General features: G+C 47.4%; 9 protein-coding genes across 9 annotated transcripts; 5 read left to right on the plus strand and 4 right to left on the minus strand.

Moving 5' to 3' along the window:
* On the plus strand, window positions 1-1,970 carry SPPG_06900 (uncharacterized protein). Its single transcript, XM_016755093.1, has 8 exons — window positions 1-136; window positions 194-479; window positions 554-676; window positions 752-859; window positions 914-1,011; window positions 1,073-1,180; window positions 1,243-1,369; window positions 1,441-1,970. The coding sequence occupies exons 1-8, from the start codon at window positions 99-101 to the stop codon at window positions 1,801-1,803; spliced, it is 1,251 nt and encodes a 416-aa protein (XP_016605949.1). The 5' UTR covers window positions 1-98; the 3' UTR covers window positions 1,804-1,970.
* Window positions 1,946-4,136, minus strand: SPPG_06901 (uncharacterized protein). Its single transcript, XM_016755094.1, has 10 exons — window positions 3,978-4,136; window positions 3,712-3,878; window positions 3,560-3,647; window positions 3,384-3,497; window positions 3,227-3,319; window positions 3,124-3,159; window positions 2,792-3,037; window positions 2,667-2,717; window positions 2,435-2,585; window positions 1,946-2,377 (listed from the first exon to the last, which is right to left on the minus strand). Exons 1-10 carry the CDS (start codon window positions 4,041-4,043, stop codon window positions 2,109-2,111), a joined length of 1,281 nt encoding a protein of 426 aa, XP_016605950.1. The 5' UTR covers window positions 4,044-4,136; the 3' UTR covers window positions 1,946-2,108.
* An 809-nt stretch (window positions 4,137-4,945) lies between these two features.
* SPPG_06902 (uncharacterized protein) lies at window positions 4,946-7,497 on the plus strand. Its single transcript, XM_016755095.1, has 9 exons — window positions 4,946-5,078; window positions 5,142-5,616; window positions 5,713-6,004; window positions 6,069-6,152; window positions 6,213-6,308; window positions 6,367-6,434; window positions 6,505-6,844; window positions 6,901-7,113; window positions 7,170-7,497. Exons 1-9 carry the CDS (start codon window positions 5,048-5,050, stop codon window positions 7,332-7,334), a joined length of 1,764 nt encoding a protein of 587 aa, XP_016605951.1. The 5' UTR covers window positions 4,946-5,047; the 3' UTR covers window positions 7,335-7,497.
* On the minus strand, window positions 6,428-9,875 carry SPPG_06903 (uncharacterized protein; the record flags this gene model as incomplete). The annotated part of the gene is made up of 10 exons (XM_016755096.1): window positions 6,428-7,582; window positions 7,641-7,901; window positions 7,961-8,149; window positions 8,210-8,517; window positions 8,588-8,664; window positions 8,725-8,955; window positions 9,021-9,198; window positions 9,266-9,449; window positions 9,519-9,713; window positions 9,774-9,875. Coding segments are annotated over 10 exons (1,894 nt in total), but the record flags the coding sequence as incomplete, so codon positions are not given.
* Window positions 9,876-10,003: 128 nt separating this feature from the next.
* Window positions 10,004-14,913, plus strand: SPPG_09419 (uncharacterized protein). Its single transcript, XM_016757582.1, has 25 exons — window positions 10,004-10,303; window positions 10,367-10,560; window positions 10,627-10,816; window positions 10,892-10,998; window positions 11,060-11,218; window positions 11,275-11,403; window positions 11,459-11,520; window positions 11,584-11,675; window positions 11,744-11,800; window positions 11,855-12,030; window positions 12,093-12,134; window positions 12,199-12,315; window positions 12,383-12,505; window positions 12,566-12,688; window positions 12,743-12,877; window positions 12,935-13,057; window positions 13,130-13,252; window positions 13,325-13,450; window positions 13,509-13,631; window positions 13,693-13,815; window positions 13,885-14,007; window positions 14,076-14,204; window positions 14,267-14,512; window positions 14,575-14,692; window positions 14,754-14,913. The coding sequence occupies exons 1-25, from the start codon at window positions 10,026-10,028 to the stop codon at window positions 14,788-14,790; spliced, it is 3,255 nt and encodes a 1,084-aa protein (XP_016605953.1). The 5' UTR covers window positions 10,004-10,025; the 3' UTR covers window positions 14,791-14,913.
* A 76-nt stretch (window positions 14,914-14,989) lies between these two features.
* On the plus strand, window positions 14,990-17,012 carry SPPG_09420 (uncharacterized protein). Its single transcript, XM_016757583.1, has 11 exons — window positions 14,990-15,082; window positions 15,142-15,351; window positions 15,418-15,578; window positions 15,641-15,745; window positions 15,808-15,964; window positions 16,026-16,162; window positions 16,218-16,313; window positions 16,376-16,455; window positions 16,524-16,672; window positions 16,735-16,790; window positions 16,849-17,012. Exons 1-11 carry the CDS (start codon window positions 15,016-15,018, stop codon window positions 16,894-16,896), a joined length of 1,266 nt encoding a protein of 421 aa, XP_016605954.1. The 5' UTR covers window positions 14,990-15,015; the 3' UTR covers window positions 16,897-17,012.
* Window positions 17,003-20,327, minus strand: SPPG_06905 (uncharacterized protein). The gene is made up of 3 exons (XM_016755097.1): window positions 19,402-20,327; window positions 19,051-19,341; window positions 17,003-18,983 (listed from the first exon to the last, which is right to left on the minus strand). The coding sequence occupies exons 1-3, from the start codon at window positions 20,147-20,149 to the stop codon at window positions 17,080-17,082; spliced, it is 2,943 nt and encodes a 980-aa protein (XP_016605955.1). The 5' UTR covers window positions 20,150-20,327; the 3' UTR covers window positions 17,003-17,079.
* Window positions 20,328-20,482: 155 nt separating this feature from the next.
* SPPG_06906 (uncharacterized protein) lies at window positions 20,483-23,108 on the plus strand (the record flags this gene model as incomplete). The annotated part of the gene is made up of 1 exon (XM_016755098.1): window positions 20,483-23,108. One exon carries the CDS (start codon window positions 20,483-20,485, stop codon window positions 22,967-22,969), a length of 2,487 nt encoding a protein of 828 aa, XP_016605956.1. The 3' UTR covers window positions 22,970-23,108.
* SPPG_06907 (protein arginine N-methyltransferase) lies at window positions 22,973-25,936 on the minus strand. Its single transcript, XM_016755099.1, has 15 exons — window positions 25,398-25,936; window positions 25,236-25,335; window positions 25,013-25,176; window positions 24,800-24,951; window positions 24,716-24,737; window positions 24,584-24,661; window positions 24,468-24,520; window positions 24,288-24,410; window positions 24,103-24,227; window positions 23,994-24,044; window positions 23,771-23,917; window positions 23,648-23,707; window positions 23,517-23,590; window positions 23,341-23,457; window positions 22,973-23,285 (listed from the first exon to the last, which is right to left on the minus strand). The coding sequence occupies exons 1-15, from the start codon at window positions 25,827-25,829 to the stop codon at window positions 23,091-23,093; spliced, it is 1,893 nt and encodes a 630-aa protein (XP_016605957.1). The 5' UTR covers window positions 25,830-25,936; the 3' UTR covers window positions 22,973-23,090.
* Between the last annotated feature and the right edge of the window lie 121 nt (window positions 25,937-26,057).

Below are 26,057 nucleotides of genomic sequence, written 5' to 3' on the forward strand. Positions count from 1 at the left end.
AAGTCTTCGCCGAGTTTTGCCGAACGATTGAAGTTTCGAGCATCCGGGAATATGAAGAACGACAACTCAAGTTGACCCAAGAAGTATCCGAAAAGCGAATGCAGTTCGAAACACAAAAGGCTAAACTGGAGAACCAGTAAGCGCCATGACAGGGTTGCAGTCCCTATACTTCAACAACTAAACCATTCTACAGGCTGGAATTTGAAAGAAGCAAAGCGAAAAGTACTGAAGAGCGAATCCATAAAATGGAATCCATTATGGTCAGCGATAGAGAGAGCATTGCTCAGCTGGAGCAAGAAAGGACTGCCCGCGAAGCAGAGAAGGCAACTCTTGCCAATGAGATCGAAGAAGCCAGTGAACAGCTTGATTCTGTAAAGCAACTGATGGAGGAGAAAGGGACGGCAGTATCGAAGGTTAAAAAACAAATACAGAAATTACAGAAAGAGGTTGAGGGAAGCTCGAAGTCTATGGCAGCGAAGGTGAGTGTTATCTTCTCCGAACTGTGCTCGTGTTGAAGCCCGGCTTCATGCATTTTATTCAAATTTGCCCTTAGGAATCAGAAATTGAGAAATTATCTGCTGATAAATTCTCGATTTTCCGAAAATGTAAACTAGAGGAGATCAAATTGCCTTTCTTGGAGGGATCTTTGGACGATCTCTCCTTGGATCAATTGGAGGTATCAGGAAGCAAGCATTGCATTAGATGTGACAGAATGGACGACCAACCGCTTCTTTTCCACCGCTAACCCCAGATAGGGGGAGCCGATTCGATGGAGATCGATTCACAGACTCTAAGTTTCTCTGCTCGAGTGCAAGGGTTTCAAGTGGACTTTAGCAATTTGAAACCTGCTCATAAGCAGGTGAGTCGACCCATGCGATATGAGAGAATACCGCAATCTAACAAATTGTCACAGAATGGTTCGGACGAAATGGAAGTGGAGTTCCAAGAGACGCTGAGGAACCTCACGACTGAGATTGAGAGAATGGCTCCGAATATGAGGGCGGTTGACAGGTGTGGACACTAGCTTGTGCTTTTGCATTTGCCGGTGCTAACCGCGTTGGCGGGTCCGAAGATTGGATGAGGTTGAGCACAAGTTGAAGGAGACTGCAAGAGAATTTGATGCTGCTCGAAGAGAGGCTAAGTCAGCTAAGGATGCGTTCATGAAGATTAAACAAGAGCGGTGAGTAGCCTTATTGCCGTTTTGGAGATGATATTCACTCATTCCATCGCTCCTACCCCCAGTTACGATCGTTTCTACCGGGCGTATACACATATTGCTGAGAAGATTGATCCAATATATAAGGAACTCACCAAATCCAAGACATTCCCAATGGGTGGCACTGCGTACTTAAGCTTGGAGGACAGTGAGGTAGGGTTACTTTTTCCACTGCTCCTCAGCAGACGGAGTGAGGGTTGTCTCTGAACATGTCATTTTCATAGGAGCCCTACAACGACGGAGTCAAATACCATGCGATGCCTCCCATGAAGCGGTTCAGAGATATGGAGCTGCTGTCTGGTGGCGAAAAAACTGTGGCAGCCCTGGCACTGCTCTTTGCTATCCACAGCTATCAACCTGCGCCGTTTTTCGTCCTGGATGAAGTCGATGCCGCCTTGGACAACGCGAATGTCGCCAAAGTTGCCAATTATATTCGACGAGTCGCCTCCAACTCGTTTCAGTTTATTGTTATTTCACTGAAGCATACTTTCTATGAAAGAGCTGAAGCTCTTGTTGGGGTTTACCGAGATCAGGGCATAAACAGCAGTAAAGTTTTAACCTTGAATTTGGAAAGATTTCTGGACTGAACGGGATGGATGGATGTGATTGTAGTGGAGCCTGTAGTGTCATTATGCAGAGATTCGCTTGTATATAGTTGTGCTTGTTCGAAGATTGTTCAGGATTTATGAGACCGTTTTTTGTTCATTGCTTAATAGCATGCGGCTTCAGTTCGGTGCAGATTGTTGTATTCAGGGTCGGTTTTATGCAACATTTCTTTGACCATTACTGCCTTTTGCCCTCTATCTATAGGCTCTTTCAGACCCACAACCGACATCAAGTCAAATGTTTGAACCTTGCTCAACTACAACGCTTTGGGCTACCTATCTGCTTGCTACTGGAACAGCATACTGGCTGCAGCATCGGCATTACCGCCACTTGCATCCAATGCCGCTATGGCCTCCGCCCTGGATACCCCAAGATCCTCGAGCATTTTTATCTTTTCCTCAGAATGCCGTGGAACAGCACCAGCCGTTGTGGACGTGGGAGCACCTGTCGGCGCACCTAAACGTCCTGCCTGTGCAGCTCCAGGTCCTGGCACAGATGCAGCTATGCCGGCTGGAGGAATGTGAGGATGCAAGCCCCCCGGAGGGTGAACCGCGCCTAATCGAGGACTGAGTGATCGTTCATTACCAGCAACTCTGGGATCATACACGTTACCTTGTGCTGCGGAGCCCCCTTCGACTGGGGACTGTACATCTCCACTTCCAGTTGCCTCCCACCGCGCCTTGTCCGGCAATTCGTGCTCTGACAGGAAGCGCACTTCCTCACCGTGAATTCGTAAAACATTCTTCTCCAGATCAATAATAGCCTGATAGAGGAATCACGGATCAATCAGTGGGCCGTTCGTCACAATCGACAGGAATGCAGGGAAAGACTAAAGACTCTTAACCTGATGTCGTTTCAGCATATCTAATCCAAAGAGCAGATCAACTCCTTTGCCCTAAGGAAGGGCACAGACTCAATTAGCTTTTCGTCTAAGGGGTGCATCGTAGGCCCAGTACTTCACGATTGTACCTCCATAATCGTGAAAGAGCAAGGTAAAAACTGGCTTCCTATCTTCATCTGGGCGCTATGAACCCTCCCCAAAATTTTCGCTGTACCCACTCCCTGGGCAATTCCCGCAAATCGTTCATCCAGGAGATGCATAATATTGCAGGCTTCCGCCAACGCTGGGCTCATGATTGTTGCCTGAGCGCCGGAATCTACAAATGCTTTCACTTTGTGACCGTTCACCTCGGTATCTATATAAAGCATAACCACCTGGGTGCATACCAATAGTTATTTTCATTTACGCAAGGATGGACGCAAAAAGCTGCGTGCTTAGCTTGCAGGGTATAGATACCTACCCGGCCGAACGACTCAGGATGATATTCCATAGCATTCTAAGGTTTGTGGGGGTGGATAAGCGGTTGATGTATCATTGCTTCATAGTCAGTACGCGACACTCACCTCCAGATTCTGTGCGATATTTTGTTTCCGAATTTCCTCCTCAATGCGCCTCTGAGCGTCAATATCAAAAGGATCTGCACTGTCCAAGGCAGCCTAATTGACCCATAATCAGCGGCTAGAGGTTCCAAACCTTCCACAACCGCGAGACAATGAATACCATTTGCTGTCTTTGTCTTTCCTCAAGCTCTCTCCTCCGTGATTCTAATTCCAGATACATGCGCTGAAAAGTTGCAGGATCGTTCATGGCAGCATTGGCCAGTTCTGGTTGTTGCTATCGATGACAACGTTTCAACAACCCATCTTCGTGATCAGAGCAGCGATGTACGCACTCACACTTGAGAGTTGCTGCAGCATCCACGGATCTGCCAAAATCTGCTGTCGCACGGTTTCTGCAATACTTTCCGGCGTGCGCGTTATGTTGCTAAAAAAGCGAATCGGTTGGACAAGAGTGTTCTCTTCCTTTCGTACACGGAGGTACACCGTACCTCCCTGCCGGACTTCTACGCCGCACAAGCAGAATATCATCTGGACGAATACCCGACGCGGTAATTGACTTGCTCTTCTCAGTCAGCTCTACGCCGTTGTGCAGCAGCACTTGCTGCCCTGCGGGAATGTTCATCTCGGCCTCTACTATTGCCATAAGGTTTTCCAACTGCAAAAATACATTCCAACAAAAAGCATCCGTCCCATTAGAATGTCATGATGATAACGAGATGGGGCAATGCACCCCTTGAGAGACAAAGCTCCGCACCTCCATACTGCCATCCACGTCCACGTTATGAACTTCTCCATTATCGTATGTTAAATGGATACGCATATCGTATTGTCGTCTTTTACCAATAAAAGCAACGTAAACACGATTTTTTGGGTGTCAAAACAGGTCATGCAGTGGCAGGCTTTTTGGCAGGAGTGGGCATCTTTTGTATCTGACGCGTTACGAGACGCGCTCCTTTCTTGCCTCCCAAACTCCTCATCTTTCATAGCAGACCAAATTCCAAATGTCTTGGGCTAATTTACAAACAATGCCATGTGAAATTCTATCCCCTACAATCAGTGCCAGTTGTAGCAGCGAGAATTCGCCATATCTGCCGGTCTCTGTCCCGCGTCATTACTGAACCAGATCTTGGTCGTATTCTTGGACGGCAACTGGAGTGTGCATCTTGAAGACAAACGTCAATTCCTCGAGGGAATGAAGCAGTTGGGGCGACGCTATTGAACACATGTAAGACCACATGTGTAAGACTGCATGTGTTTCGTAGAGTCGTCCCTACTGCAACTCAGACCAGTTTATCCGAGCCAGTTGTCACCGGTTGATTCCCTGGAGGCATTGACGTTTGTCTACAAAAATGAATGTTTTCTGGTTGAGCCTGTTCCCAAGAAGCGCAACAATCACGAGTTCAGTTTGATCCTTCGACCAGCAGAAGCCATTCTATTGCCCATATGAGTTAGGCCTGCTTCAATTTTATCCGCATGTTCAGCAACTCCATTGGTTCCTAATCTAGCAGCTGATGGACGACATAACAGAACGGTATTGCAGTCGCCATGCCACATCGGATTTGTTTAACCGAATCGCACTGGCCTTCCTAAGGACCGAACATCAGTCACCATACTACGGACCATTCCTTTTCAAAATGGAAAGCATTAAGTGACGGGAATCTTCTCTGGACGACAGAAGCCATTTTCAACGCAGGTCATTTGCGGCATTTCCAGCATTTGAAGTGACGTTGATGACTAGTTGTCCCAAAGCTGCTTATGTAATGCGCGTCGTGCTGTGATGGAAGTTCAATTATAACCAAAGTCCAACGAAAGCTATAGGAAACCATGGCTGTTGATTTGGAAGAAGGTGCTGAAGGTTTGTAATTACTCCTTGGTTGTTTATATTTGCACTTTTGCCAATCCTTTTTACATGTCCCAGCCCTTGAATATGTGGGAAATTTTGAAACAGACTATCATGATGCCTGCCGTCGTAACGGTGCAAAGCCGTTTAACATCCTCAAAATACGGCACCCACTGCCACCGCTTCCAATTGCTATGACACCTCGCCCACTTTCCGGTGCAAGTGGCCAAGATAAGCTCTCCGATGGACAGTCACAACCCGCCGCTATAGAAGGGGATGTATCAGGAGACGGCGTATTGACGAGACCTCTCCCAGATCGAACGGAAGAAACCATGACGGCAGGGAAAGCTGAGGAAGGAAAGCTTTCAGAGTTTAAAATCATGACCTATAACTCGCGTTACCGTTTTACGCCGACCATCGTGTTAGAAACAATAGATGGAGACGATGACGACGAGCCCCAGAAGTTAGAAGTGCGAGGGTGGAAGCTCCCATATGGGATTATCGAAGTTTTGAGCGGAGTGATACCTGCATGCGGTACCATAACAAACCTAATGTAAGCCCCGGAAAGGCGCTGGAGGGTCCATTTGTGAATCAATGATTCAGTTGTCTGCCTAGAGTCAGCCTCTTAACACGGCATGTTACTCTACAGACTTTGGAACTGCGGATTAGACGAGACACATTTCTCCTTGCTGCTTACGACGGTGCTCTCAGCAAATATCCGTGTTCTCTCATTAGATCGAAACCCGCTCATACCGGAGCACCTCTGGCCCTATCTCATCACCGAAGAGTCATCCGTTCGATCGTTGTCTTTGCGTTCTAATAATATCGGAGACGCAGGACTGAAGGGACTAGCCGAGCAGCTTAAATCCAATCGAGTGTTAGTGTCGCTAAACTTGTGGAACAACAAAATCACAAAAGAAGGCGCAGAAAACCTTGCAGAGGTGCGATTGAAGCTGGACATCATATATGCAATTGACGAGCGACAACTCAATTAACGATTCACAGGCATTGAAGCTCAATCAAAGCTTGACATCTTTATCCCTGGGTCTGAACAATATTGGGGATGAAGGCGCGGTTGCGCTCGCGAAGGTATAAGATGGTGGCATATAGTAGAATCGGATTTTGTAACCTGAGCGCACATTTAACCAGGTTCTGGCGAACTCCCCGTTGCTGCATGATGAGCTGCTGGCCTCAAGACGAAAAGCGATGGCTGAAATGGACAAGCAGCGAAAAGATCAAGAGGAGGTAGTTGCCATAACCCCCTATTCCAGATGTCCTGACTTTACCTAATAAAACCACTCAGGATCCTATCGTCAAAAAAGCAAAAGGACGCATGCCGACCGCAGCTACCGGACGGAACAATTCCGCAAAGTTAGAACGCACATCGTTTATTTTCTTAGTTAACCAACCACCCTAATGCATGGATCCACCATATATGTAGAGTCAAAAGCGAAGAGAGCATCATAGCAGGAGGAATTAAAAAAGAGTCCATTGCGGATCTCAAAGCTAAACGCCCGATCAAAGGTGGTAAGAAGGAGGAAGGAGGCTCCGCGGGTGGAAGTAAAGGCACTGCTACCCAGCCGAACATCGGCAAGCAAAAATCAACCACCGAGGTGGGGGTGGCAGCCCAGCCTCCGGGCCCCAAGAAAGCTGCGACAGCTGGTGCTGTTGTAGTCGAAGAAAAGGGTGCAGCAAGCAAAGGGAAAGAGAAAAAGGGCGCCGTCGCAGCCAAATCTGGCAAGAAATCCAAAGCAGAGGAAACCAAGGAAGAAGTCGAAGAGGTAGATCCATCCATATGGACCAGTATCTTGTAATGTCACCTAATCAACCAAATCAGGCGCCAGACTCGAACCCAACAGTCGAACCTATGTTTGAACACAACGGTCAATGGTTTGTGCTCGGAAACCGTACCCTAAACAATTTGAATCTTTTCCGGAACAATATACGCGAAGAGGGACTTAAAGCCTTCCTTGACGCTGTGACGGATCAGGAAATAACGACGGAAAATACACCGGACGCACCTATCGGACTTTTCCGACTCACGTTGCAAGTAAGTTAGACATCATTCTTATAAAGCCATTCGCAACTCATCGGTGAGATCTGTAGGACAATGCTTTCGATGTCGATGACCCAGCTTACAGGCAGTTAACATCTATTCTAAACAGCAGGAATCCATATTATGAGAGCGCGGAGGGGGAAGGTGGTGTTAGGATAGCGCAGGAAGGAAATGACAGCGATAAGGGCGAAAGCACGAGCGACGCAGGGACGTAATGTGAACGCAGGATAGTGCCATTGCTCTGAACAGTTGAAATGTTCACCGGAGGGATTTGCACTGGACGTAAATCCCGGTCTATTGCATGTGTCGCACTAAAATCTGTCGCACAAGATCCTTAACATCTGACTTCTGAGCTAGCCCATCTGGTGATCGTAGCGGAATCTTGTAGGCATCTTCGACACTTGATATGCGGATCTGTAGGTACGATGAAGGCAAGTCGGTGCCATAGAGGTCCACAACGCACCTGGCAGCTGAAGTCAGCTTTGTAATAGGACCGAGCAAGTTCATATACTTCAACGAACCGCAATGGTATGTTTCTGGTTCTTATTAGGCCCTTGACTGACAAGTCATCCACATGCCATTTTTTCACTCCGCCGGGTATACCAATAGAGACTCCTAAAGCATTGGCTTCCTGAACAACCATGTGCACACACGCCCTCCAGACTTCTTGTCGAAGGTAATCTTCGACTTCCGAAACGTGTAGCGATGAAGAAGCCATGTCGAGTATGGATGTCTGCGCCACTATATCACCAGAGACGCGTAGAAATAAAAGTACTTGCCACCTGGACCACATCTTAGGTTACAACGGGCAAAGAACCATCGTCCATACTCAATACCATACCGGCCGAAGATTTGCAGGGTCCACTTAGTATCTATGTCTCCAGACGTAACGCGTTCGCGGCGTACTGAAATGTTGCATCGCTCACTGACGTATCCAATAGTTTTCTGCATCGCAAATGATATTTGGCTGCGAATGTTCTGAATTTCTGTAGTTCTCGCTAATCGTGCGAGGACGGACATCTGCTCGTTCCTGTTGACACATCTCAGTCAGAGAATATCTGACAAATCAATAGGTCATGCATGCACACACTTTTGAACCCTTCCGACCCCAGTATAACAGCCTGCTGCTTCCCGCTGTCTTCGAATATTTGTTCGATGTTGCCGTCTCAGTGCTTGTTGTGCCACAAGCTCCAACAGAGCACCATCGGGTTGGGAAATAGAAGTGACCTGAGATGGCTGCTGCGCATCATCTGAAGTACATGGGTTTGGCACAGTTTCATCACCATCGACTAAGCTCACTACCAGCTTGGTACTCGTCGCCCCAACTGATGCAGCAACTGCGTTTGGCAAAATCCGTGTAACCTCTGCTGCACTTTCACGGGCCGCCTCTCTTGAAACCTGAGGATGGAATACGAAAACGAGATGAATAACCAAGAGAATTCAACAACGTTGGACTGCCTTAACATACGTGGTCAAAAATTTCTGCGTCGAAGATGGCGCTTTGAGCCCTGGAAAGCTGTCGATAAAGCCCACTTTCCTTCCGATCTTTATAGCAACACACATTAATCGAGATTTTATCTGGCCTCCCCAACGCATATCTTTTACCATTCTCGTTCGCCCAATGTGACCAGAAGTCAGAATCCTGTCTTCGCTGAAATTTCTCGTCGCTCATGCGGGTCAGGCCCGACACAGTAGTGATTCTCATGCGCTTGGCGTTCACGCGTGGTAAAATTAGATCGACCTCCTCCTCCACATTATCCTCTCTTTTTCTCTTCTCTGGTGCCGTAAGGTTACGCCATATTTCTGCATGACCAACTTGATAGTAATCCGATCCGGCTGCATCAGGAACGATACAAAGTCAGAGAACGAGTGACAAGCAGGCAAATAAAAGTGAGTAACACCTTGTCCAAAGCCATAATCGACATATAGGCCACGTTCCGAGCCGCTTCTGGCTTGTAGAACCCAATCTTTCGATCGCAGATTGGTGGTGAAAGTACCATAAAAACTTTGATCCCGATCCAATGATGTCTGCAAGCGTTCACCGGCATCCCGCAAGTTTTTGGCGACCAGCTTGAGATGCTAACAGTGGGGTACCACGGTTCAGATTGACGCCAGATCCATACTCTGGAACAATTGTTACCCTAACCTGAAATTTTGCTGAAAGAATCAGTTGGAGGTCATCGATCTGCTGTCGTGGGGGTGGAGCAGGTTTACGTGGAGCCGGCAGGAGGCGCAAATAGGAATTGTCCGCATCCTGTGAAGTCCGTTTTTCATTTGCCAGCAGCCTTTCCACCAAATCCAGCGAGAACTGAACTTCGGCCCACGCAAGGCTATATTACAACACATATATCAGATCCTCTTCCAACAAGTTAAGAACCAGCTGAGCAACTTCCACATACTAAATATTTTCTTTGATGGCCTCTAAGCGACCGGGTGTGGTAGTGGCAACAACCGCTTCTGAGGTGTCCTCTTCTTCACCCTGCCCTCTTCCAGTCAATGATTTCTCCTTTGTCCATCCTGTAGTGGTGGATAGAACTTTGCTGAAGTCAATCTGGGTGACATTTTCCTCTAAACGTGCTGCTGCAGTCTTTGGCCTGGCAGCCAGATCAGTTCTGTGGTGTCCATCTGCGGAGGCAAAATATCCGGCTTCTTACGGTTCTGGTATTTCTCCACTTTCTGTTACGTCGAGAATGGCAGGCTCATCGCTGATGTGGAGTGCCACTCGTACATCATCTTGTCGAGTAACTTCGTCCATCTGGGATGTACATGTATAGTCTATCCACTGGACGTGACAAAGGCGATTGCCACGTGACACTGCTCAAGTAAGCAGTCGGGATCGGAGTAAAGTTATTGTGGATTCAACTGTACCACATCTGTGAGCTGGGCAGCCGTCCAACAGCTGCACAATGGGACAGAGTCTATCAGCACGTTTCGAGTGGATTGACCAACCAGTGGCGACGTCGAAGCAGACGATCGAAGACAATGACGCTGGCCAACTGAAAACATCAATTGTAAATCATGCGCTTCTGTCTGATCTGATACGCATGATCGAACAACTATGCCGAGCACACCCGAGCGAGGCAAGATCCGAATTTCGAAGACCGCTACAATGGTCAAGTAACCTCCGCCCTGCGGCGTTTTCTGCTGCTGGAGACAAGTGGATTGTCCAATCTAGTGGACCAAAGTCTGTGAATAGCCCGAAAGATGTGTCTCCATACATTGATTAACAGTCACCGTCGGTTTATAGGGGAGGAAAGGTTGTAATAACGTCTACAGAGACTCGAACCGACGGACAGCCATTATTTCAGCTCGAACAAAGTGGAGGCCAAACCACGGAATCGACTGTATATATCGCTAGAGTTGCCTCCTTCGAATATCTGAATCGAATACTTCAGCTCGCAGAAGAGCATAAGCTTAGAGAATTACAAGAAATCATTCAAGGTATGGTAATTAGGAATCTTCCGCGTTGACCCTTCAAATTCTTAATGAAGCACTTTTCCTATCCAGCCAATCGAGATCCAGCAAAAACTATATTTGGTGTCAGTGGGGACAATGCTCTTGTAGATGCATTTGAAGCCTTCAGCAATGAGCAAGACCCACGAAAGCGCGATCAGTACAGCAAACTGTATAAGTTGCTCCTCATTCTTAACACGTTCGATCTCCAGCTGATGAAGTCAGCGGTACAGGATCTCCAAAAGTATGATGATCAAAGATAAACCAAGGAGGAAATCATCGTATTCTTACCTATGCCTCCTTTGAAAAATCTGGTCAGAGAGAAGACGTTGAATGTTCAAAAGATCAGTGAAGAACTGCAAATGATTCAGGCCTTCTGTGGAAGGGACCCGGCGCGGCCAGCAATATCAATTGACTGGGAGTCAGGTATGTGTGGAATGCTCAGCAGGTAACCCCCTTTGTCTATTCAATTGCAATTGCACTCTAGATTACACATTTGCGAACGGGTACAAGGCACCACCATGGCGCCAGGTTTACGGCGAGATTTGCTACCTGGAGGTCCAACCTTTTGACCGGGAAAAAATGATAATTACTGCAAGTAAAAGGGGCTATTTTGTGAACAAAGGGTACTCAGCAGATGACAAAGGCAAGCCCAATTTTGTCTTGAAACGAGAGCGACTAGGAATTAATAAGAACCCAAAGGCCAAGAACATCTGAATTATGAAGCAGACTCGGACGTCTACCCTTCTTTAGTTGATCTGCTACGAAGTCAGTCACAGCATTTCGCAGCACGGATTGACAAGCAAGAGTATTCGTGCTTGCCCAAAGCAGGCATGTTTAGCACATTTCCTAAGATCTACTTGAAGCTCATACATGCTTGTTGTAGGTGCATCAGTTACTTCTATGTCCGAATCTGCGATCGCACCACATTCACAGCCCCACGAAGCGGTACTTTGAGCCTTGGTTTGACTGGCAGTGATTCAATAGCCAACTTTACGCTTGCAACCCTAGGAAGAAACCGACGAGGACCAGGATTACGGCGCGGACACCGTACAGAAGAAGGGCGATGCTAATGGCAGACGTGCATATGTGAATAAAAAAACGTAAGAGATTAACAGAACAGGCATTAATAGGTGCGCAATATTGACTGAACGTCGGCTGCTCTGTATAGAAAAACGAAAAATACGGCGAAGACTCGCGTTCCCGTTGAGCCATCGTTGAAGTGGAGGTACAGACAAGTGGTCTTGCAGCTCTCTTTCCTTGCTAACTCTCAAGTGGACAGATCACTTGGAGTCACCCAGGATGGTGACTCCGATCGTAACGTTGATGGTCATGGATATAAGAAGACATCTGGGAAAGTAAAATTGAACAGGACTTCCTCGGCGAGTAAGGATGGTAAAAAAGGACAGCGGTCACGAGCAATGCCAGATGAGGACGATTTTACGGATAGCGAAGCAGGTCTGTGACAGACTGATGTAGAGAGAAGGAGGTAGCAGCGCCAGTTGACCCTCATTGTTTAGACGATTCTGAGGAAGAGATACAAGAGAAGCGACAGGAGATTTGTAAGACATGCTAGCTGATGGCATATGCAGGTCTCTGGGTACTAATGCTTGTACGCATTCACAGCCGAGCTACCTGCTGAGTACTACCAAATTCAGAAACTTGTGAAATACTTGCGAGCAGGCAATCAAACAGCCACAATAATTGCAATATGCTCTCTCCGGGATTTTGACCTAACAAATGGTAATGAAGGCATTTTCTATTTTGATGGTGATCGATAAATTGTCAACCTTCAACCTTGTTTGATTAGAGTTCAATCAAACAGCCATCAGAGATGTGGGCGGGCTGGAAACTTTGGTAAACCTCCTGGACACTGATGATCCAAAATGCAAAATCGGGGCATTGAAAATATTAAGGGATATATCTCAAAACGGTAGCTATTAAGAGCTATTTTTAAGAAAGCCTCGCAACACTTAAGCGCTGGTCTTCTTAGTGGCTATTCGATCGGCCATTGCAGAGCTAGATGGAATGCAACCTCTGGTTGAGTTGCTTCGTGATTCAGATAAGGAATTAAAGTGCCTGGCAGCTGAAACAATCGCCCATTGCGCGAAGAATGGTAAGCACTTAGGCTTTACTGTACAATGTTTGCATCTTCTTAGCTCCTGCCCAGCGCGAAATCGTCGGTCCGTACGTCGCTATGGTGGTATTCGAAAACTGGTGCGCTTACTCAAAGCACGGCCTGGAAGCGAGGATGAGCAGGTTGCGATGGCGGGAGCTTTGGCTCTGGCGACCTGCAGTAAAAGTGGTTAGTAATCTCCGAACTTTGCCAAAGAGTTTTAAATTTCTGATCCTCCGCTCTCAGCAAAAAATAAAGAGGCAATTCAAGCGGCCGGCTCGATTCCACTACTTGCGAATCTACTTGAATCACAAAATGAACAGCTGCTGATTCCCGTCGTTGGAATCTTGCAAGAGTGCGCGTCCGATGGTAGGTGTTAAATGCGTACTATGGTACGACCCGCTAGGGAAGAAAACGCGACTGAGAAAGTATATGCTCTAGAAAACTATCGGATTGCCATCCGAGGATCGGGAATGGTAAAGTTCCTAGTTGAAAACCTGGCAAGCAAGAATGAAGAACTCCAAGCACACTGTGCCAGCGCCATCTTCAAATGTGCCGAAGAAGGTAAGCTCAAGCACCGAACATATTCCATTGCAGTATTGTGCCGTAGATGAACATCAACCCTTGCGCATTTAGACGAAATTCGGACGCTTGTCCGCCAGTACAACGGACTTACGCATCTAGTAAATCTGCTGGACAACACCATGAACAAAGAGCTTCTTGCTGCGGCAACCGGGGCAGTCTGGAAGTGCGCACAAAACCGTAAGTGGATCACAATATTTTTCTGATCTGTCCAACAACTTATTTGCGTCCTCATCAGTCGAGAATGTTGCTGCGTTTAACAAACTGAACACAATCAAGAAGCTGGTCGGACTGATGGAAAACCAACCGGAGGACGTTCTAGTGAATGCTGTAGGAGCTCTTGGAGCTTGCGCCCAGACTGGTAAACAGCGCCCGGGTTTCTTTAACACATTGGAAAAGCGAGCTCACTTGTTCGGCTGTAGCTGACGGCAGGCAGGCCATCAGAGAATGCAACGGGATTACTCCGTTGGTAAACCTGCTAACGGGAACGAATCAAGCTCTTCTTGTTAATGTGACAACGGCAGTGGGCGCCTGTGCTCTCGATAGTATGTTCGCCACCAAGTCGCTTACACTTTCTTCATTGATACTGGCTGACCCATAGAGACTCTATCTAGCCGACAGCATGGCCATAATTGATCGACTAGACGGAGTACGTCTGCTATGGTCTTTACTCAAGTCCACGAATCCTCAAGTCCAGGCCTCTGCAGCATGGGCCATCTGTCCTTGCATTGAACACGGTACAGCTGATAGAGTACAGCTCATTTGCATTTTTCAATGCTCAAAATGATATTACCTTCTTTTCTAGCGAAGGATGCCGGAGAAATGGTCCGTTCGTTTGTGGGTGGACTGGAACTCATTGTCTCGCTCCTCAAATCCGATAACACTGAGGTTTTGGCCTCGGTTTGCGCTGCAATAGCAAATATCGCGAAAGACGGTGAGTGGGTAGTCCTTTACCATTTTACAGCACGGCAAACTGAGCAGTCTCTTTGGATATAGAGGAAAATTTGGCTGTAATTACCGATCACGGAGTTGTACCCATGCTCGCTAAACTTACCAATACACGCAATGACAAACTGCGGCGACATCTTTCGGAAGCCGTAGCACGATGCTGCCATTGGGGAAATAACCGGGTGTCATTTGGAGCAGCCGGAGCGGTTGCCCCACTGGTGAAATATCTACGATCGCCCGATGAAGAAGTTCACAGATCAACCGCTCGCGCATTACACCAGCTTTCTATGGATCGTAAGTACTTGTTAATTTTCTTCCCGCGGCGGTTTCGGTATTTACACGCATGATTCGATTAGCGGATAATTGTATTACAATGCATGAACACGGGGTAGTCCAGCTTTTGTTGGGGATGGTCGGATCACCAGATCCAGGGTTGCAGGAGGCCGCTGCGGGGACGATCGGCAACATTCGACGGTATGATACTCATGTGCTTGGCTGTTACTCACCGTCAAAGTTTTAATCTTTTCATTTTCAGACTTGCGCTAGCTAGCGAGAAGGCCGCTATGGCTTAGAAAAGGAAAGCTGCAGTTTTTCCAAGAGAAGAAAATGCTTATAGATAGTTAAAAGATCTTGTCTTTCTCAATTTGTCAAAGCTAATGATGTTAACAACGTTGTAAATTGCGCTAACATTCGGACTTGCTTACCATTTCACCACATCAGCGCGTCCAGGCGCAGGGTGGCTTATCCCTACTGCTCGCGTATACAGTTTGAAGATCATTACCAGCGTTCGGTCAGTGATGAACCACGACGTGCGCAACCTTCCGCTATCCCAAGATCTGCTAAACTATTATCGAGAACGACTAGGTACATTCTGCGATCTTTGGCGTTTTTCATTTTGGCTATACTGATAGCAAGCGCGGCAGAAAGATGCGAGCATGACTACAAGGAAGCACTAGATAAAATAGATGCGTTACGGATTCCGCATGACGACGCGCACCGTGTGACGTGGGAGGCACACAAAAAGGCAGAAGAAGTTGCTAGTCTCCAAAAGGCACTCAGGGATGCCGAGCTTGCCCTGTTTGACGAGAAGCGTGCCTTCCTAAAATTGCTAGCTGAGAATGACGAACTGAAGGGCAAGTATTTCGTTGTGGAGGTTGAGCTGACGCAACTATGTGGAGCACAGCTAACAGCTCGTTCAGTGCAGGAGCTGAAGGATCGGAAAAAGATCCGCTATCTCTTGAAAATAGCTCCATGTCCTGAACCGGAAACAACATACTTTCGTGAGAAGCTTGACAAACGACTGGTGAAGATCTCGAGAGGAAAAGAGAAGCCAGTGGAAGGAAGGGATAAAGGAGAAGGAGTACGTTCAAGCGTATTCTCTCATAGCCGCAGATATCTCATGTTGCGATCCTGTTGATGAAGATCGGCGTGGGAAACCTGGACCAGCGAGACATGATTATAATGGAGGATGAGATTGAGGCTTTGAAGCTGACAGTGACATCTTTGCGAACACAGCTCGAAGAACAGGTGAGTATCCTTACACACAGCCTATTGATGCGACGGCCTGTTTGTTGATTCCAAATTTTAAGGGCCGAGCATATGAGGCCACAGTAGCTGCGTTGAAGCGTGATCGACAAACGCAAATAGATGAAGAAAAGGCACGGAGGGAGCATGAGTCACAAAGGATAAGTGAGCTACTGGAGAAGCTTCAAAAGTTACGGGCGTTATGTCGCGAGAACATTCGAGGTAAAACTCGAGGTCGAGCCCCATCCATCGCGGTATTCATGTTCTCATTCCGATCTATCAGAGTTACTTCACACAAAGAAGGCTTCCCATGCCTACGAGAAGAAACTAGTGGAAGAGAAGGCCGCCTTGCTAGAGGACCTACGTTCTACTGGTAGTCAGCTGGCAGTTGAGAGGGATAAAGCAGAGTCCGCTGAAAGAGTGGGTTGATTGAGAAAACTTATTCAAGACGAACACAGTTCTTACCGTTCACTAGACTATTGAATCAAGAGTAACAAAGAAGCAGGAAACTTTAGTTGGAGATCTTCGCTCGCAATTAGGAAAGTATGAGAAGGAACTTCACACTGCCAAGGTAATGCAGAGTCTTGCACTGGCATATGACCTGAACTAACTAACCATCTCGTTTCCATCTAGTCTAAATGTGATGAAATCGAGAGAACCTTTAAAAAGAAGGTCGAATATCTTCAAAGTCGCCTGTCTGCAATTACTTCCAGGTCTGTTGTGGTCTCGTCCCTGTCCAGTTATCTATTCTCAATTGACTTTCGTTGGGCTACAATTTTAGTTACACTGCTCTCAAGAGGCGCCGCGATTATGAAATTGAAGGTTTTACAAATGATATTTTAATTCTACGGAAACAGCTGAAAGTCCTAGAGCGGAGTATACTCAAATATGCCCCTCTGGAAGATAAGGAGCTTGTATTGCTCAATCTAGGTAAGTTCCAAAGCTATTCAGAGATATAAAGCCATCGTCGCAATCTTCTCATATCTCGATAGCAAAGGAAACTGGTGAAAGAGTAGGAAAGATTTCATCGGAACTGCATGGTCTTAAGGTGCGCTTCTGTGTTTTCAAATAACTAGTGTGCTTCGCGCTTAACGCCAAGTACGTAGGCCAAAGTTTATGCCACCGAGGAGGAAGTACGATCATTAAAGTACTGACGTGGATATGATTTGCTGATATAATTTGGGAGACAAAATTTCCTAGTGCTTCCTGTGGCTGCCATGTACATAAAAAATTAAGTATTTTTGTTTCTGAGAGAGTTCGGACAAGGAGAAAGGCGTTGGTATTTCGCTTATTGAACGAGTTTTACAAGCAAATCATTCCTCCAAAACTTTTCGGTCCTATCTATTAATATCCCTCTGGTTGAGCGCAAATATGACATGTGGGAGCCGTTTTGGTAAAATTTCCTCTAGCTGGCCCGTGAGCTCGCGAGAGATAATATTTTGATCGAGATTGATGCGTACTGGCCGCCTGTCTCCGCGCTCCCTGACCTTTGATAACCCTTTTTGAAGGTCATGTACGCCTCCATCGCCGATGAAATTATCTCTTAGTGTCAATTCGGTAATGTGTGTGTCAATCAATAGTTGCGCGAACCCTTTGCAACTATCATCGCCAAGTGCTTGTCGTGAAAGGTTCAAGTGCCTTAAACTGGTATTTCGCCGCAATGTCTTTAAAAGGGCCAAGCAACCACGATCTCTTAAAACATGACCTGTGTCTGCGCCTTCCAATATCAGCTGCGAACATTGGAAACTTGGACATTGGAAAAGGGAGCCCAACGAGTGTGCTATGGACTCGTTAAACAATATGCCGCTCATGTTGAGCTCCATCACCATCAATGTGGCATTCTTTAGACCGTCCGTCAATATTTCACAGAATTCGGCGATCCGCCTCGGTAAGAGTTTGCTAGAGGAGACATCCACACGATTCACAGTTCTGTTTGTTCCCAACAATAGGGCTTTTGCCAAGTAGACCAATGATGCGTTCAAGTCAATCTGGGAGAAATTGAAGTCCAGAATCCGGCGGTTCCCCTTAAGAACATCGATCAGAGCGACCACCCCTAGGGTAGTGAAGTGATTTCCTGAGAGCACTATCTCCGTAAGCGCACAGCTTGGGAGTTCTAGTGACTGTCCCAAGGCTCGGGCTGCTTCGTAGGCGTGTTTGTCTTCTGAAGCGATATTCCAGGATATATCGAGATACTGTAGTGTTCGATTACTACTAAGAGCACGCGCGAGCCGTATAATACCCGCTGACCCAAGACTACAATGCGCAAGCCGTAGCCGATGTAGTAATGTTGTGCACGTTTCCAAAGTATGCCCTAGCATTTCGGCCTCATTGAGCCCTAATGGCTGTTTTGAGAGATCCAAATCGGTGAGAGGGAGCATACGGGAGGATTGCAACAGAGCTGGTCCTATCTGTCTCCACGGCGAACCACGTGGGGACGATACAATAGCCATTTTTGCGCCCTCATCGTTTCCAATATTGACTCGATGGCTTACTTTACTGTCAAGAAACGCACCAGGTAAAGGGAACACCGGTTGCCAGCCAGCGCTGGCACGTAGAGCAGGAGTCCGCACCCCATTTTTATGCACGGTCTCTTGCGACGAAGAGGTAATACCTGGTACAGTAACAAGACGTGCAACATCTTGGATCTTGACGGCATCTGAACATGGGAATTCCAGCCGTAGCGCTCGTCCTGGCACGACAAGTGCTTGCAGAAGCGGCTCCAAGATAGCAGGAGCTGGGTCCTCTACAGTTACATGAATGGCTTTTAGATCTGGAAGTTTCTGAACAGCAGTAGCCCAAAGGCTGAGCGAACGATTGCCCGTTGAAGAATTTACAGTCAAGCTGATCTGATTCAAGTGTGTCGCCTCCATTTGCATCACTTGCAATAGCTTTGACTCAGCAGATGGTGGGAGCTCGCGACGCAGGCATTCGTCAATATAGAACTTGACGCATATTTGGCGAAGACTTTCTCGTAAATGACCTGCTTCTGACCAATTCAACAGTTTGGTATAGCTGTCCTGCTCATCGCAAGGACGCGTCGCTTGTATTTTCAGGAAATTTCGGATCCAGATTGACGTTGTATCGAGAGATATTCGCCCGTTTGAGTTGCATTCCGCTCCCCGCAGCGGGTGTTCGCATGGATCAACTAGCTCATACTCGCTTATGCACAAGTCTCCAATACTGAGACGCTTGAGTACGTTTCGTATTAGGGGTTTTGGTAGACCACCAAAAGAAGTAATACCTAGACTTGCGAGAGTAACTCGCTAAATAATCTATTTAACAATCGTTCAGGCCATCCATGCACTTACTATCAAAATGCGTCGCTGCATTAACAGCACACATATCCACGAGCCCAGGTAAGTCCAGGTAGACAGAGGCCTCCATGATCTCAAAAAGCAACAAGGTTTGTGGCCGATATGCTGCCGGTCGAACTGCCAAAGTCGCAAACTTCCGCGTATATCTTGCGGTGAGATCGGCAAACAGACTTGGCTGATGAGATTTGCACCACAACCAGTACATGTATGCTACCACTTCTGCCATTACCGCCGTAGTTGTTGTTGGGAATCTAATGACTCCTTCGAGATGCTCCTTAAATGATTCTATCAAAGAGAGATTACAACAGGTCTGTGACGGCATCTGATCGAATAGCAGCTACCTACTAGCAGAGCAGTCAATGTGTTTGATTGTCCCCGACATATATGCAACTGCAGCCGGAAGGGCATAAATAATACATTCTTTTCTTGAAGAATCCCATCCAGAAGGTGGATACAGTTCTGGCGCATCCCCAGCAAGACGGACCCACTTGTCTCGGTCAGAAAAACATTTGTGACATGCCTCTATCAAATGGAGACGGAAATCACAGCTTTCCGAGATTTCACTCAAATCCCCTCCATGGCTGACTTCCAATATTGTATCTCTTGGATCTTCTTTAGGTGTTATCCGCTGTGGTGTTGCGGGGAGCTGTACAACCCTTCCCGATCCCGAAGAAGAATCGCTGGATGTTGCAGTCCATTTACATTCTTGCAACATATAGATAGGACTCATGTCTCTTTTAGACTTGTTAGTACCGTTTACGACGTTGCTTCCGCAGGTTTTTGGTCCTGGAAGGTTCGGGTAATTGACAATCGATGCCTTGTCAGCGACGGTACCGAGACACAAGCCGACTTGTATAGTAGCCCCTGCACTCCAGTGAGGCCTTTCTGACTTTCCATCCCGTCGCAATAGTCGAGGTGCAATCAGCGATCTGCGAGTTGGACTCTCGCCGGGGGCCATCGTTCTTAAAGGAGTGCCACTTCGTTCATTACGGGAGTTCTGTATCCGCTGCGTCCTATCATTCAGACTACTCTCATCAAGTAAACTACGATTGGCAGCATAATATCTTGCAATCTGAAAGCCCTCTGAAAGCATTTTCGCAAGCTCGACGGGTCGGAACCTGAAATGAGGAAATTGCAAAACTCTTGTATCGGAGAACTCTTGAATAAACCAAAACGTCTTAAGAGCATGTCAATTCAGTATCTTGCTGCCTACCAAATAGCAAGCGGTTTCCAGCCATGCTTTATCAGCTCTATACATGTTGACGGTTTCAGTTCAATCGCAGGGAAGCTATCGCTTGGGAAAAAACTCCGAAAAGCGCGTCCAATTCGCGTCTGCTTACGAAAGCAGGAGAGTTGGCACAGTCATAGGAACAGAAAACGTTGATCGAGCTTGTGATGGTTGCAGTTATTTGTCCTTCGTCCAGACATGGCGACAGCCGATAACCACGACCCAGCTTTGCGGAGAAGAAACTATGTGAAAGACGCTTCTACCTCACGTGGAATGGCCCGCGGCAGCCGAGAGTCGGGAATGGACGCAAAGCTCCGTTCTAGAGAGGAAGGACAGGGAGGTACAAGCCGGAAGCGGCCGTGGGAGAAGACAGTGGAAAGCGAGGTTGATACTGCGAGCTTAGACCTTCGGGAGCCAAAAGCGAGAAAAAAGAAGCGTGGGGGGAAGCATGCGAAGGAGAAGGAGTTGAAATGGAAAATTGCCCATGGACTTGTCGACGCTGATAATCAAAACGTGGAAGCGGTAAACCAGGGAGCGGTGGCCACTTTGTCAGGGGCCTTCCATCCACACAACTCTGACAACAATGTGAACACTGCTTTGGATGATGGGGTAGCAGCTAGCGGTGGCCTATCTGATGCAACCACTAGCTTTTCGACACAAGTCAAACGATCCAAACCTTCGAAGACAGCTGGACTACCTGCTTGGATTTCTAACCCCCTTACCATCCCGGCCCAAATAACGAAGTCATCAGAAAGCGACGTTGCCGATATCCGTTGGGGGCTTTCCCCAAGAATTCTAGCCCGGCTCCGCGAAAAAGATATCTCCCACCTATTCCCTGTACAGATGGCTGTCCTCCCTCGCTTGCTCAAAACTCGCCATTCATCAGCATCCATTCCTCCCGGGGATATCTGTGTTTCAGCGCCAACCGGGTCGGGAAAGACGCTGGCGTATGCCCTCCCTATTGTGGAGGCACTTCTTGATCGCATAATTCCACGTCTTCGTGCGCTCGTAGTCCTTCCAACCCGAGATCTTGCGGCGCAAGTTAAGGCCACATTTGATATGCTTCTTCGCGGAAGCGACTTACGGGCTCTGCTTATCACAGGGCAAACTCCTTTCGCCTTAGAACAGCAGCAGCTTGTAGCCAGTGAAGCCTGGGAGGTGGCAACAGAGGAACATGGCTCAGGCAAAGTGGATATCGTAGTTGCAACGCCAGGGAGGCTGATGGATCACTTGCGAGGAACAAAAGGATTCACATTACGGCATCTGAGATATCTGGTGATCGATGAAGCCGATAGGCTTCTCAATCAGAGCTATCAGGATTGGTTGACCCATGTCCTTGCGGCAGCCGTAGCCCAGCCAGAGAGGAACCTTGCGGATGGGATAGTGTCCGAATTCGGTGAGGCGACTTCAGCTACGTGTGAACCTCAACTCGATGAAAATGAATTCCTTTTACATAAGACTGCTACTTGGCGTCGGTCTCAGATTGTTGACGGCAAGGTCTCAGCTGCTCATTCCTCTATTCCTTCCGTGCATCACTACACTCCTCTCCAAAAATTACTTTTTTCCGCCACTTTAACGCGGAATCCAGCCAAGATCGCATCTCTCAATTTGTATGATCCTGTTTATATTGCCGTGGCTCCAGCAGGTTCAGCCTCAACCGATTTACAGCAGGAAACCGTTGTTGAGCGATTGACTACTGATGCACGCTTCGTTGCTCCGCATACATTGAGTGAACGAATGATAGTGTGCACTTCCGCGGGCGAAAAACCACTAATGCTATTACACCTGCTCTGCAATCTCGGACTGACCGGTGCGTTAGTTTTTACCAAGTCCGTTGAAGCAGCGCATCGGCTGGCAGCATTGCTCCAGCTTTTTTCCTCGTCCTACGAGATGCCTGAAAGCAGTAGCGAGGATGAGAGCACTGAAGGAGGTGCCGTAAAAGAAGCTAAATCCGCGAGCACAATTGCTCAAGCCTTTTCATCCGATCTTCCGCCTTCTGAAAGAAAGCGTCTTCTATCCTCCTTCAGGGATGGAAAGCTCACCGCACTAATTTGTTCAGATGTGATGGCTCGCGGAATGGATTTGGGCGAAAGTGTCAAAGCCGTCGTCAACTACGATGTACCGACGCGCGTAAAGACGTACGTTCATCGAATCGGTCGTACCGCTCGAGCCGGGCGCGTGGGAGTCGCTTACACCATCTTGGAGGATAGAGAAGTAAGATGGTTTAAGGGAGAGATGGCAAAAGTTGAACGCTCTGGAAGTGAGAAAGTCGAGAAGTTAAAAGTAGTCTCGGATGACGTGGAAGGCCTTACCGCGCCATATCAAAAGGCCTTGGCGGAACTTGGAGGTCTGGTGAAAGGAAACCATGTGGAGAATGAACATCCAGGAGGGTCATCTGATTCTGAATCTGACTCAAGTGATAACGAGTCAGATACCAGTGCAGACGAGATTAGTGGGGAGGATACCGTAGATAGTGGCAGTGAAGAAAGTGAAGAGGAGAGTGGATCTCCTCAAGGTAGGGGAACGGACGACACGACGGAACACTCAATGATAAATATGGACCGAGAAGTGTCCGTTTCTGACTCCCGTCTGCTGCATGAAAACACTGGCCGGTTGGAGGCAGCCTTGAAGTCGGCAGCCGAATTCGTCAGCTCGTCTGGTGGGACATTGAATTGGTGGTCATAGTGATCAGATTTAGAGCAAAAGCATCTTGTATATAGAATTTAGCATAGTTACATAATCTTTTCTTGCCGCTACCTTTAGAGGCCGCCTACAGGAATGTACTATATAGTGTCTAAATAACAAATCAGAGGCCTATCCAATATGAACGTCCTCCGATATTGTGAATGGTCGATGCCCCTCCAACCAGTGCGGTCTCAGGGGTAGAATCACTAGCAGGTAGAACGGGGACAGCCGCCCATTCGTACCAGACCTTCCTCGCGTCGCACATCCGCCAGAAATGCAACTCTATGCTTGACCCGGTTGACAGGTAAAGCGGCACCTTTACAGATGTGAGAAGAATTGACAGAGAAGCGACCTGCTTTAACCTACTGTACCTTCAAGGGAAAGAAAATGGGGAACCAACTGAACATTCCAGGAGAGTGCGTTTTTGGATGGATGCTGATCATTACGTCTTTGTAAAGGATAGCCTCGAAATAACCTGCAATACCATGCTATGTCAAGGGTTTTAGGCATTGTCATCCGTTAAGGAAACAACGAATATGTCACTCACCATCATCGCATCCTGTGAAATTTGGAATCTTTGTTTTGAGTATCGGTTGTTATGCTCATTAAAATTGGGGCTTCCTGTGCTCTCAGTATTAGTGAAGATCTTTCATCAATTAAACCCAAACGGGAAGGCACCTGGTTCCAACTTCAGTCCGCGATGAGGATGTTCGAAAGTCCACACAGGAAGTGGCGCGCCTATTACGAGCAGTGCAGATGTTTGTCTTTGGCGCGAGAATGAGCATCAAGTTCGGAACAGACCTAGCTCGTGGACCGCTCGGAACTTCACCACATATGGCGTTTCCAAATGAGCATTGTCACCGTAAGAAGAGACTTCGTGGTACAACTTGGTCGACGATAAGGGGGAAACAAATGCAGTATAACTGGATGGTATTGAAATTCCGTTCTCTATATATATTCGCAATCAATGTCTGCTGCTGCACTTTGCTCGTAGTTGCACTGACTGCACGCAAACTACTCATACCTTTGAGAAAGCGTTGAGCTCCATCCAAGCATTCCGGCGACAGCTCGTTATCTACATAATAACTGTGAGCGGTATCTGCCAGGTACGATTGCTAATAACAGCTACTGACCTCCAAAGGATCCCAAAAGTTCACTGACCAAAATGTCCGCCTGCTCTGGAGCCTCCCAGTATCGCATATCGCAATGGATCACATCAACTAGGTCTTCCCATTCAGATTCCTTTCTGCATCTCAGACTGATATGACATCGATTAGTTACCTCAAGAACAACAAAGAACAGGTAGCTCCAGTCTTACGTAACAACAGCGTTCGGATTCTTCTCTATCGCATAGACTTTGACCTTGCGATTTGAAGCTACAGCGGCTTGAAGAGCACGTTGTACCAAGGGCCCCCTTCCTGCCCCCACCACCATTATAACCCTGCGATGGCCAAATCTAAACAATAATTCACTGTGGCACAAAAAGAGAGGTACGTACGTCACCCTATCCGAACCGTCAGGCACTCGGTCGAGCAAAGCTCTATATATTGCCTGACGAGCGACATACTGCGTGTTAGCAAAGATTGCTTTAATGCATCCGCACATCCTACCAACCCTCTCGTATTCTTGATATTTGATTGGATCTTTCTCAAAGACCTCGTAAGTCGCTGATTCCAGATTATCCATCAGCGGCTACAGATGTGGTTAACGGCATAATCTCAGATAAAGCCTCAGCTGGGCCAATACCTGTAAGGGCTGCTGCAAGTAACTGGAAAGAAGGTGTGATTCATTCTTGTTGTAAGAATCACCAGTCTCATTCTCTAAACTCACTCATGATAGCCACTGGCAAATTTGTCGACAACATCTGGCTCCGGTCGCGTTCGATATAGGTGCTGGATATACTGCTGATATGCTGGAAGCCCTCCTGACGGGTGAATATTTTCGTCCGCTGATTTCGCGCTAACGACAAATTGAACATTTTGCTGTGTATAATGTAGGTTAAAATCGAAATGACATCGAGATGTATAGAGCAAGAGGTCTCACCTCCATCAGTTTCCGAACAAACGACTGATGTCGCTTGCTTAAGACCGGGAATCCTCTATTGTTCGCTATGAAGGCCGAAGTTGGCAGAATAACAGCTTTCACTGGTTCAGCCAGCCATTGCAGTAGTAATGACTCTTCAGGCAGTTCGGCAGGAAGCTCCAACGCTAACAGCGGTTCCGATTAAAGGCTATTCATTAGGAAACGGTGGCAAGATGTGCCATACCAACGGAAAGCTTCGTATTGTGTTCACATAGGGTGCGCAAAAGGTTCCATTTCTTCCACGAGTCCCCATCTTCGCTTTCTATGCAAATGCGCACCCAAGCCTATATGACAAGGGTACTTCAGGACGTGTACGCTTCGAATCGCTAACAGGTTTGCTACCAACCTGCGTATAAGATAACATCGACAGCGTATGATTCACGGCTCTCGCAAAGTTTACACCCGCTCCCGTAGTTGGATATGAAAATAATACAGCAGATAAGCCCAAGTGGGTGGCCCATTGCACTTGTCGCTTGACGAGTGCTTCACATTTCTGCTGCAGAATTTCTACTCCAGAGTCCAGTGCATCACAAGCGGAGATTCCACCCAAGACAAACCCCGCGTAAGTCGCGTTTGTCACTTGCAGATCGCTAGGAAAGAATGACTGTCCAACCGACTGATCGCCGGCCAAAATTGCTTCTTGAACACCAGGTCGCAGAAGTTGCAAAACGCCGAAGCTGTAACCAGCTTCAGTGCTGACAGCACCGAGCACAGTCGCATCTGTAGCAGAAGCTAGTTCCAAGCCTACTGAAAGCCCGCCCCCTTCTACTGAAGCCATGTTGTGCAATAAGATAATGATCTTGGCAATCTCTCGCACTTTAAAGTTGAGAAGTTTGGGTGCACGTGATCTAGGACATTGTGGCTTTCCAACCACTGTATTCGGCATTAAGAATGAATTGACAATTTAAACACATAGCGAACGTGAGAGTCGTAGTGTGATTTTAATGGCGGAGGGATTTTGTAGTATCATTTAATGTCGGATCTCGACCAATTGTGGTCAAGAATG

Source organism: Spizellomyces punctatus (assembly GCF_000182565.1).
Source record: "Spizellomyces punctatus DAOM BR117 chromosome Unknown supercont1.13, whole genome shotgun sequence".
NCBI classification, from domain to species: domain Eukaryota; kingdom Fungi; phylum Chytridiomycota; class Chytridiomycetes; order Spizellomycetales; family Spizellomycetaceae; genus Spizellomyces; species Spizellomyces punctatus.

Coding starts and splice junctions, on each gene's coding strand:
- SPPG_06900 (XM_016755093.1), top strand. CDS start 99: ATGCAGTTCGAAACACAAAAGGCTAAACTGGAGAACCA. Junction 860..913: donor TGAAACCTGCTCATAAGCAG/GTGAGTCGACCC, acceptor AAATTGTCACAG/AATGGTTCGGACGAAATGGA. Junction 1,012..1,072: donor AATATGAGGGCGGTTGACAG/GTGTGGACACTA, acceptor GCGGGTCCGAAG/ATTGGATGAGGTTGAGCACA.
- SPPG_06901 (XM_016755094.1), bottom strand. CDS start 4,043: ATGCGTATCCATTTAACATACGATAATGGAGAAGTTCATAACGTGGAC. Junction 3,879..3,977: donor ACGTGGATGGCAGTATGGAG/GTGCGGAGCTTT, acceptor GTATTTTTGCAG/TTGGAAAACCTTATGGCAAT. Junction 3,320..3,383: donor AAAGACAAAGACAGCAAATG/GTATTCATTGTC, acceptor TGGGTCAATTAG/GCTGCCTTGGACAGTGCAGA.
- SPPG_06902 (XM_016755095.1), top strand. CDS start 5,048: ATGGCTGTTGATTTGGAAGAAGGTGCTGAAG. Junction 5,617..5,712: donor GGTACCATAACAAACCTAAT/GTAAGCCCCGGA, acceptor GTTACTCTACAG/ACTTTGGAACTGCGGATTAG. Junction 6,309..6,366: donor AGCGAAAAGATCAAGAGGAG/GTAGTTGCCATA, acceptor AAAACCACTCAG/GATCCTATCGTCAAAAAAGC.
- SPPG_09419 (XM_016757582.1), top strand. CDS start 10,026: ATGGGACAGAGTCTATCAGCACGTTTCGAGTGGATTGACCAACCAGTG. Junction 12,135..12,198: donor AGAGAAGCGACAGGAGATTT/GTAAGACATGCT, acceptor ACGCATTCACAG/CCGAGCTACCTGCTGAGTAC. Junction 13,816..13,884: donor GGGCGCCTGTGCTCTCGATA/GTATGTTCGCCA, acceptor GACTCTATCTAG/CCGACAGCATGGCCATAATT.
- SPPG_09420 (XM_016757583.1), top strand. CDS start 15,016: ATGAACCACGACGTGCGCAACCTTCCGCTATCCCAAGATCTGCTAAAC. Junction 15,352..15,417: donor TGAGAATGACGAACTGAAGG/GCAAGTATTTCG, acceptor CAGCTCGTTCAG/TGCAGGAGCTGAAGGATCGG. Junction 15,579..15,640: donor GAAGGGATAAAGGAGAAGGA/GTACGTTCAAGC, acceptor CTGTTGATGAAG/ATCGGCGTGGGAAACCTGGA.
- SPPG_06905 (XM_016755097.1), bottom strand. CDS start 20,149: ATGCTTTCAGAGGGCTTTCAGATTGCAAGATATTATGCTGCCAATCGT. Junction 19,342..19,401: donor ACACATTGACTGCTCTGCTA/GTAGGTAGCTGC, acceptor TCTCTTTGATAG/AATCATTTAAGGAGCATCTC. Junction 18,984..19,050: donor TGCAGCGACGCATTTTGATA/GTAAGTGCATGG, acceptor TCGCAAGTCTAG/GTATTACTTCTTTTGGTGGT.
- SPPG_06907 (XM_016755099.1), bottom strand. CDS start 25,829: ATGGCTTCAGTAGAAGGGGGCGGGCTTTCAGTAGGCTTGGAACTAGCT. Junction 24,045..24,102: donor ACTTTTGGGATCCTTTGGAG/GTCAGTAGCTGT, acceptor GTTATTATGTAG/ATAACGAGCTGTCGCCGGAA. Junction 23,708..23,770: donor CCGAGCGGTCCACGAGCTAG/GTCTGTTCCGAA, acceptor TGCTCGTAATAG/GCGCGCCACTTCCTGTGTGG.